The sequence below is a fragment of the Musa acuminata genome, chromosome BXJ3-8, assembly GCF_036884655.1.
Source record: "Musa acuminata AAA Group cultivar baxijiao chromosome BXJ3-8, Cavendish_Baxijiao_AAA, whole genome shotgun sequence".
Taxonomy (NCBI): domain Eukaryota; kingdom Viridiplantae; phylum Streptophyta; class Magnoliopsida; order Zingiberales; family Musaceae; genus Musa; species Musa acuminata.
The window spans coordinates 35,054,861-35,065,257 of NC_088356.1; the positions used below are offsets into that span (position 1 = coordinate 35,054,861).

The following is a 10,397-nucleotide window of genomic DNA, read 5'->3' on the forward strand; positions in this document are numbered from 1 at the left end:
ATGTGGTACCGATGATTATCACTCAATAAATTTTTATTGATAATGATTATAAATTTATATGTATAAAAAAATTATAAAAAAATAATATTTTATTTTAAAAAATAATTATAAAAAATTATTAAATTATTTTAATATTTTCGAAAATCATTTTGAGATCTAATCCTTATTATTGATTGAATCAATATAATATTTTATAATTTAAAATTATAATAATATATTTTCAAAATATCTATAAGATCGTGATAATTTTATCTCAATGATATCTATATTATTTCATAATTTAGAAAAAACATATTATTTTTTATTGATAGAATCATGATAATCTATTATTATAAAATTTATAATTTAAGATTAAGATAATATAATTTTAAAATATTTAGGAGATCGTGATAAATCATGATTTAGAATCCCTTAATCATGATCTCGATTCTTTGTGGTACTGATGATTATCACTTACTAAATTTTTATTGATAATATTATAAATTTATATGCATAAATAAAAATTATAAAAATATAATAATTATATATTTTATTTTTAAAAAATAATTATTAAATAATTTCATAATTTCGGAAATCATTTTGAGATCTAATCTTTATTATTGATAGAATCAAGATAATATTTTATAATTTAAAATTATAATAATATATTCTCAAAATATCTATGAGATCATGATAATCTTATCTCAATGATATATATATTATTTCATAATGAAAAACATGTTCTTTATTATTATAAATTTATAATTTAGGATTATGATATTATAATATTAAAATATTAAGAAGATCGTATCATGGTTTGTCATGGTTTAGAATTTCTCGATCATGATTTAGATTCTTTGTTGCATTGACTCGTTCTAGAGAGATTTTTGATATGGATATAAAGCTCACCCTAAGACATCATGATTTAACGATGTGTATGACTCACTAAATTTTTATTGATAATGATTATAAATTTATATGCACAAATAAAAATTAAAAAAATATTTATCAAATTATTTCATAATTTCGAAAATCATTTTGATATCATATCATTATTATTGATATAATCAAGATAATATTTTATAATATGACATTTTAATAAAATATTTTTAAAATATCTATGAGATCTTAATAATCTTATCTCAATGATATCTATGTTATTTTATAATTTAAAAAAAATTCTTTATTATTGATAGAATCATGATAATATATTATTATCAATTTTATAATTTACAATTATGATAATATAATATTAAAATATTTAGGAGATCATGATAAATCATATCGAAAATCTTTTTGAGATCTAATCTTTATTATTGATGTAATCAAGATAATGTTTTATAATTTAAAATTATAATAATATATTCTAAAAATATCTATGAGATCGTGATAATCTTATCGATATCTTTTAAGAACAGAAAATCCCTATCAATACTAACGGAATAGGTTGCTATTGCTATAAAGCTCTCGACGTAAATATAAGGAAGTATTATAAGGAAATATTGTGTATGAGAAAGTACAATTGTGTGAGGAAGATGAAGAAACAAATCGGTTTGGTGATGATCGCGGTGGTGATGTTGTGTAGCCAATGTTTGATTAGCGTCGAAGCAAGACCGATCATCGAGCGTCGGAATCTGCTTGCGAATGGGCTTGGGATGACTCCTCCCATGGGGTATGTTTTTTTTTTTTATTTGATAGATTCATGTAAATTTTTCTGATTATAAGATTTTTAAGAGCAGTTGGAACACTTGGAATCACTTTTATTGCGATATCAATGAGACTATAATTAGAGAATCAGGTACAAATATATTGATGTGTTTTCTCTAATAAAAAATAAGTAGATTGGTTTATGACATGCTAGTGATGCTTTGTTTCGGTGTTATAGCGGATTCATTGGTGTCTACTGGGCTTGCTAAACTTGGATATCGATATGTTAACATAGGTATGTCTTTCACAACCTCACTCACAATTTCATTTTCTTTAGATTTAGAGAGAGTAAATCTGATGAATTGTCTATGGCATGGACATGTAGATGATTGTTGGGCTGAGCATGATCGCGATTCAACGGTTTGTAAATGGGGTTTTATTGATTGATTTATGATATGATGCATCAAGTGTATTGTTCATAAATACTTCAAGGCATCCGTTTTAGTGTTTCATCAACTCTCATGGTCATTCATGGATGCTTCCAGGGTTATATGGTGCCAAAAAGGTTGACATTTCCATCAGGAATCAAAGCTCTTGCGGATTATGTTCATGGCAAGGGGCTTAAACTTGGTATTTACTCGGACGCAGGGTAAGTCTAGCGGAACAATGAATCCTGATCATCTCTTCATGACTGTCTCGATCTGTGAGTTCTTGAAATAAAACTTGTCGGGCATTGCAGGCACCAAACATGCAGCCAGACGATGCCAGGTTCGCTTGGTCATGAGCAGAAAGATGCTGAAACTTTTGCTTCATGGGTGAGCATGCGTGGTCGAACTATTGAAGCTTTCTCTGATACGAATTAGCTTGTTGATTCTTCTTATTCTTGTACCAGGGCATTGATTACCTCAAGTACGATAACTGTAACAATGATGATTTGAAACCGATGAAGCGGTAATGTTTTCTTTTTTTTCCGTCTCGGTGAGATTTCGTGTGTGTCACTGAAACAAGGAAGAACTGTCGATATAGGTATCCTGAGATGACTCGAGCTCTGATGAGAACAGGCAGACCAATTTTTGTCTCTTTATGTGAATGGTAAAAAAGAAAAAGAATATTAGAGAATATGAGCAAACAATTCTTGCTTCTTCACTGATCGACTCTGCTCTTGTTCTCTCTGATTCAGGGGAGATATGCACCCGGCTCTTTGGGCTGACAAGTTGGGGAATAGTTGGAGAACAACTTTCGACATAAATGATTCATGGGAAAGGTACGGTCATTCATCTTTGTTTCTTCTTGATGTTCTTGTGTGGCATAATGTTTGTTGTTTCTTTATGTTGCAGTATGGTCTCGAGGGCAGATCAGAATGAAGTTTACGCTAAGCATGCAAGGCCCGGCGGTTGGAATGGTAAGTGCCTACATAATTAGCCGATCCCATCATTTTTTGTGCAAGACGTCTGACATGTCGGCTTACGTCTATAGATCCAGACATGCTCGAAGTTGGAAATGGTGGTATGAGTAACGATGAGTACATCGTGCACTTTAGCCTCTGGGCTGCTTCCAAGGTAGCATAACTCTCTCTCTCTCTCTCTCTCATTATCTTTATGCATGGTGAAGATTCTATTTACATATTGCTCCACTCCAATCTAATCCATCCTTGCAGGCTCCTCTTATTATCGGTTGTGATGTAAGGAGCATGACCAAGGAAACCTTGGCTATCCTTGGCAACGACGAAGTGATTGCTGTAAACCAAGGTAGGGATATGCGACGAGTTCGATGGGGCTCTCATGAGTATGGCTTTCACATATGGTTTGTTTTTTGATGAACAGATCCTCTCGGTGTTCAAGCTAAGAAGGTGCGAATGTATGGAGATTCCGAGGTTGGTAATTGGCATTTCAAGTTGTTCTCATATTCTGCCATCCCATGAAGCAAGTCCTGAGATCATGGAAGTTTGGATGTAGGTTTGGGCAGGACCTCTCTCTGGATACAGAACTGTAGTCGTTCTGTTGAACCGTTCGCCTGAATTCAGAACCATCACAGCTCAATGGGATGACATCGGTCTTCCACCAAACACGGTTGTGGAAGTCAAAGATCTTTGGAAGGTACTCCAAATGTTTCGCTATCTTCTCCTACACATTGCAGTCACCGATTGATAGTTGTAGTTAACATGGTTGTACATTATTGGTTGCTGTAGCATGCGACACTGGAGAAGAGGTTCGTGAACGAACTGACAGCCGACGTACACCACCATGCCTGCAAGATGTTTCTGTTGACGCCTCTTACACAATCAGAAGAGGATAAACCGAAAGTCTAGTCACCGCTTGGTTGAATAAATGTACAAATTCGATGTTTGAATTTATTGGTATTTTAATGAAGTAGATGGCTCGTAGGATGAATAAATTCATGTACAAATTCGATGCTTGAATTTGAAGGTATTTTAATGAAATTGAGGAATACGAGTTTTTTTTATTCATAACTTGTTTCCCCTAAGAAATTTTTATTGATAATGATTATAAATTTATATGTATAAAAAAATTATAAAAAAATAATAATATATTTTATTTTAAAAAATAATTATAAAAAATTATTAATTTATTTTAATATTTTCGAAAATTATTTTGAGATCTAATCTTTATTATTGATTGAATCAATATAATATTTTATAATTTAAAATTATAATAATATATTTTCAAAATATCTATAAGATCGTGATAATTTTATCTCAATGATATCTATATTATTTCATAATTTAGAAAAAACATATTATTTTTTATTGATAGAATTATGATAATCTATTATTATAAAATTTATAATTTAAGATTAAGATAATATAATTTTAAAATATTTAATAGATCGTGATAAATCATGATTTAGAATCCCTTAATCATGATCTCGATTCTTTGTGGTACTGATGATTATCACTTACTAAATTTTTATTGATAATATTATAAATTTATATGCATAAATAAAAATTATAAAAATATAATAATTATATATTTTATTTTTAAAAAATAATTATTAAATAATTATTAAATAATTTCCAAATTTCGGAAATCATTTTGAGATCTAATCTTTATTATTGATAGAATCAAGATAATATTTTATAATTTAAAATTATAATAATATATTCTCAAAATATCTATGAGATCATGATAATCTTATCTCAATGATATATATATTATTTCATAATGAAAAACATGTTATTTATTATTATAAATTTATAATTTAGGATTATGATATTATAATATTAAAATATTAAGAAGATCGTATCATGGTTTGTCATGGTTTAGAATTTCTCGATCATGATTTAGATTCTTTGTTGCAACTCGTTCTAGAGAGATTTTTGATATGGATATAAAGCTCACCCTAAGACATCATGATTTAACGATATGTATGACTCACTAAATTTTTATTGATAATGATTATAAATTTATATGCACAAATAAAAATTAAAAAATATTTATCAAATTATTTCATAATTTCGAAAATCATTTTGATATCATATCATTATTATTGATATAATCAAGATAATATTTTATAATATGACATTTTAATAAAATATTTTTAAAATATCTATGAGATCTTGATAATCTTATCTCAATGATATCTATGTTATTTTATAATTAAAAAAAAATTCTTTATTATTGATAGAATCATGATAATATATTATTATCAATTTTATAATTTACAATTATGATAATATAATATTAAAATATTTAGGAGATCATGATAAATCATATCGGAAATCTTTTTGAGATCTAATCTTTATTATTGATGTAATCAAAATAATGTTTTATAATTTAAAATTATAAGAATATATTCTAAAAATATCTATGAGATCGTGATAATCTTATCGATATCTTTTAAGAACAGAATACTAACGGAATAGGTTGCTATTGCTATAAAGCTCTCGATGTAAGTATAAGGAAGTATTATAAGGAGCCATTGTTTGATTAGCGTCGAAGCATCGAGCGTCGGAATCTGCTCGCGAATGGGCTTGGGATGACTCCTCCCATGGGGTATGTTTTTTTTTTTTATTTGATAGATTCATGTAAATTTTTCTGATCATAAGATTTTTAAGAGCAGTTGGAACACTTGGAATAACTTTTATTGCGATATCAACGAGACTATAATTAGAGAATCAGGTACAAATATATTGATGTGTTTTCTCTAATAAAAAATAAGTAAATCGGTTTATGACATGCTAGTGATGCTTTGTTTCGGTGTTATAGCGGATTCATTGGTGTCTACTGGGTTTGCTAAACTTGAATATCGATATGTCAACATAGGTATGTCTTTCACAACCTCACTCACAATTTCATTTTCTTTAGATTTAGAGAGAGTAAATCTGATGAATTGTCTATGGCATGGACATGTAGATGATTGTTGGGTTGAGCATGATCGCGATTCAACGGTTTGTAAATGGGGTTTTATTGATTGATTTATGATATGATGCATTAAGTGTATTGTTCATAAATACTTCAAGGCATTCGTTTTAGTGTTTCATCAACTCTCATGGTCATTCATGGATGCTTCCAGGGTTATATGGTGCCGAAAAGGTTGACGTTTCCATCAGGAATCAAAGCTCTCGCGGATTATGTTCATGGCAAGGGGCTTAAACTTGGTATTTACTCGGACGCAGGGTAAGTCTAGTGGAACAATGAATCCTGATCATCTCTTCATGACTGTCTCGATCTGTGAGTTCTTCAAATAAAACTTGTCGGGCATTGCAGGCATCAAACATGCAGCCAGACGATGCCAGGTTCGCTTGGTCATGAGCAGAAAGATGCTGAAACGTTTGCTTCATAGGTGAGCATACGTGGTCGAACTGTTGAAGCTTTCTCTCATACGAATTAGCTTGTTGATTCTTCTTATTCTTGTACCAAGGCATTGATTACCTCAACTACGACAACTGTAACAATGATGATTTGAAACCGATGAAGCGGTAAGGTTTTCTTTTTTTTCCGTCTCGGTGAGATTTCATGTGTGCCACTAAAACAAGGAAGAACTGTTGATTTTTGTATCAAGTACCTCAAGTACGACAACTGTAACAATGATCGTGATAATGCCTTGATCGTGATCATGATTTTTTATTACACAAACTCATTCTAGAGAGATTTTTGTATGAATATAAAGCTCATCAGGAAATAAATTAATGGTACCAATGAGTATGACTCACTAATTTTTTTATTAATAATGATTATAAATTTTTAGACAAAAATAATAATTATAAAATATAATAATTATATATGTTATTTAAAAAATAATTATAAAAATATTTATTAAATTATTTCATAATTTCATAAATCATTTTGAGATCTAATATTTATTATTAATAGAATTAAGATAATATTTTATAAATGAAAATTATAATAATATATTCTCAAAATATCTATGAGATCATGATAATCTTAATGATATCTATATTATTTCATAATTTAGAAAAACATGTTCTTTATTATTGATAGAATCATGATAATATATTTTTATAAATTTTATAATTCAAGATTATAATAATAAAATATTAAAATACTAAGGAGATTGTGATAAAACATATCATGGTTTATCATGATTTAGAATCCCTTAGTCATGATATCGATTCTTTGTTACACTAACTCATTCTAGAGAGATTTTTGGTAATTGATATAAAACTCACCATAAGACGTTATGAATTAGCGGTACCGATAATTATCACTCACTAAATTTTTATTGATAATGATTATAAATTTATATGTATAAATAAAAATTGTAAAAGTATAATAATTATATATTTTATTTTAAAAAATAATTATAAAAATATTTATTAAATTATTTCATAACTTTGAAAATCATTTTGAGATCTAATCTTTATTATTGATAGAATCAAAATAATATTTTATAATGTAAAATTTTAATAATATTTTCTCAAAATATCTATGTGATCGTGATTATCTTATCTCAATAATATATATATTATTTCATAATTTAGAAAAATATGTTCATTATTATTGATAGAATCTATCATTTAGGATTATGATAATATAATATTAAAATATTAAGAAGATCATGATAAATCATATCATGGTTTTTATTGATTTAGAATCTCTTAATAATGATCTTGATTATTTGTTACATTAACTCATTTTAGAGAGATTTTTGGTAATAGATATAAAACTCACCCTAATACGTGGTGAATTATCGTGAATTATCGGTACCGATGATTATGAGTCACTAAAATTTTATTTTAATGATTATAAATTTATATGGATAAATAATAATATAATTATTATATATTTTATTTTAAAAAAATAATTATAAAATATTTATTAAATTATTTCATAAATCATATCGGAAATCTTTTTGAGATCTAATCTTTATTATTGATGTAATCAAGATAATGTTTTATAATTTAAAATTATAATAATATATTCTAAAAATATCTATGAGATCGTGATAATCTTATCGATATCTTTTAAGAACAGAAAATCCCTATCAATAATAACAGAATAGGTTGCTATTGCTATAAAGGTATAAGGAAGTATTATAAGGAAAGTATTATAAGGAAATACTGTGTATAAGAAAGTACAATTGTGTGAGGAAGATGAAGAAACAAATCGGTTTGGTGATGATCGCGGTGGTGATGTTGTGTAGTCAATGTTTGATTAGCGTTGAAGCAAGACCGATCGTCGGGCGTCGGAATCTACTTGGAATCACTTTTATTGCGATATCAACGAGACTATAATTAGAGAATCAAGTACAAATATATTGATGTGTTTTCTCTAATAAAAAATAAGTAGATCGGTTTATGACATGCTAGTGATGCTTTGTTTCGGTGTTATAGCGGATTCATTGGTGTCTACTGGGCTTGCTAAACTTGGATATCGATATGTCAACATAGGTATGTCTTTCACAACCTCACTCACAATTTCATTTTCTTTAGATTTAGAGAGAGTAAATCTGATGAATTGTCTATGGCATGGACATGTAGATGATTGTTGGGCTGAGCATGATCGCGATTCAACGGTTTGTAAATGGGGTTTTATTGATTGATTTATGATACGATGCATCAAGTGTATTGTTCATAAATACTTCAAGGCATCCGTTTTAGTGTTTCCTCAACTCTCTCTCTCTCATTATCTTTCAGCGTGGTGAATATTATATTTACATATTTTTTCACTCCAATCCAATCCATCCTTGCAGGCTCCTCTTATTATCGGTTGTGATGTATGGAGCATGACCAAGGAAACCTTGGCTAACCATGGCAACGAGGAAGTGATTGATGTAAACCAAGGTAGGCATATGCGATGAGTTCGATGGGGATCTAATGAGCATGGCTTTCACATATGGTTTGTTTTCTTATGAATAGATCCTCTCGGTGTTTAAGCAAAGAAGGTGCGAATGGATGGAGATCACGAGGTAAATCATGGAAGTTTGGATGCAGGTTTGGGTAGGACCTCTCTCTGGATATAGAACTGTAGTCGTTCTATTGAATCGCTCCCCTGAATTTAGAACAATTGTAGCCCAATGGGACGACATCGGTCTTCCACCAAACATGGTTGTGGAAGTCAGAGATCTTTGGAAGGTACCCCAAATGCTTTGCCATCTTCTCCTACACATTGCAGTCACCGATTGACAATTGTAGTTAACATGGTTGTACATTACTGGTTGTTGCAGCATGTGACACTGGAGAAAAGGTTCGTGAACGAACTGAGAGCTACGGTTCCGATCTGGGATCGATTTTAACGTTCGAAGATCGCGCAACGAGCGAGTAACTGAGAGCCAACGTGCACCACCATGCTTGCCTGCAAGATGTTCCTGTTGACGCCTCCTACACTATCGAAAGAGGATGAACCAAAAGTCTAGTCACTACTCGGATGAATAAATATATGTACAAATTCGATGCTTGAATTTATTGGTATTTTAATGAAGCAGAGGGCTCGTTGGATGAATAAATTCATGTACAAATTCGATGCTTGAATTTGATGGTATTTTAATGAAATTGAGGAATATGAGCTTTTTTTATTCGTGACTTGTTTCCCCTAAGAAATCGAATACTGTGATATTCCTTGTACCTTGTAATTTTCGAAGCATTATAGGATAATAAAGTATATAGTATTTGCAGATTTGATCACTCTTTATTTGATTTTGATAGGGCAATTTGGTTGTTGAATTCTATTTTTTGTTATACTAAGTTATTCTAGAGATATTTTCATAAGACGTCATAAATTATAAATAATTATAAATTTATAATTATAAATTTATTGATAATAATTATAAATTTATATGAATAAATAAAAATCATAAAATATAATAATTATATATTTTTTAAATTAATAATTGGTATAAAATATTTTTTAATTATTTCATAATTTATGAAATCATATTGAGATCATAATCTTTATTATGTTCATGGCAATGGGCTTAAACTTGGTATTTACTCGGACGTAGGGTAAGTCTAGCGGAAGTGATTGCTATAAACCAAGGTAGGCATATGCGACGAGTTCGATCGATGGGGCTCTCATGAGCATGACTTTCACATATGGTTTGTTTTTTGATTAATAGATCCTCTCGGTGTTCAAGCTAAGAAGGTGCGAATGTATGGAGATTCCAAGGTTGGTAATTGGCATTGCAAGTTGTTCTCATATTCTGCCATCCCATGAAGCACGCAAGTCCTGAGATCAAAACTGTAGTCATTCTGTTGAACCGTTCCCCTGAATTCAAAACCATCACAGGGATGACCTCTGTCTTCCACCAAACACAGTTGTGGAAGTCAGAGATCTTTGGAAGGTACTCCAAAT

At 29.6% G+C, this 10,397-nt stretch overlaps 2 protein-coding genes across 3 annotated transcripts; both read left to right on the forward strand.

Annotated features, from left to right (window-relative positions):
• Positions 1-1,496: 1,496 nt before the first annotated feature.
• On the forward strand, positions 1,497-4,000 carry LOC135644760 (alpha-galactosidase 1-like). Of its 2 annotated transcripts, none has more exons than XM_065162648.1 (15): positions 1,497-1,651; positions 1,719-1,777; positions 1,865-1,921; positions 2,012-2,046; positions 2,172-2,275; positions 2,366-2,441; positions 2,519-2,577; positions 2,653-2,718; positions 2,807-2,890; positions 2,964-3,028; positions 3,103-3,185; positions 3,284-3,399; positions 3,463-3,499; positions 3,582-3,722; positions 3,815-4,000. In XM_065162648.1, exons 1-15 carry the CDS (start codon positions 1,515-1,517, stop codon positions 3,932-3,934), a joined length of 1,239 nt encoding a protein of 412 aa, XP_065018720.1. In that variant the 5' UTR covers positions 1,497-1,514; the 3' UTR covers positions 3,935-4,000. The 2 variants fall into 2 exon arrangements, with proteins under 2 accessions (XP_065018720.1, XP_065018721.1); XM_065162649.1 differs by having other exon boundaries at positions 3,284-3,374; positions 3,450-3,499.
• Positions 4,001-5,622: 1,622 nt separating this feature from the next.
• Positions 5,623-6,429, forward strand: LOC135644177 (alpha-galactosidase-like). The gene is made up of 6 exons (XM_065161646.1): positions 5,623-5,639; positions 5,707-5,765; positions 5,853-5,909; positions 6,000-6,034; positions 6,160-6,263; positions 6,354-6,429. Exons 1-6 carry the CDS (start codon positions 5,623-5,625, stop codon positions 6,427-6,429), a joined length of 348 nt encoding a protein of 115 aa, XP_065017718.1.
• The last annotated feature ends 3,968 nt before the right edge of the window (positions 6,430-10,397 follow it).

Coding starts and splice junctions, on each gene's coding strand:
- LOC135644760 (XM_065162648.1), top strand. CDS start 1,515: ATGAAGAAACAAATCGGTTTGGTGATGATCGCGGTGGTGATGTTGTGT. Junction 2,442..2,518: donor CTGAAACTTTTGCTTCATGG/GTGAGCATGCGT, acceptor TTCTTGTACCAG/GGCATTGATTACCTCAAGTA. Junction 3,029..3,102: donor AAGGCCCGGCGGTTGGAATG/GTAAGTGCCTAC, acceptor TTACGTCTATAG/ATCCAGACATGCTCGAAGTT.
- LOC135644177 (XM_065161646.1), top strand. Junction 5,766..5,852: donor GACTATAATTAGAGAATCAG/GTACAAATATAT, acceptor TCGGTGTTATAG/CGGATTCATTGGTGTCTACT. Junction 5,910..5,999: donor ATATCGATATGTCAACATAG/GTATGTCTTTCA, acceptor ATGGACATGTAG/ATGATTGTTGGGTTGAGCAT.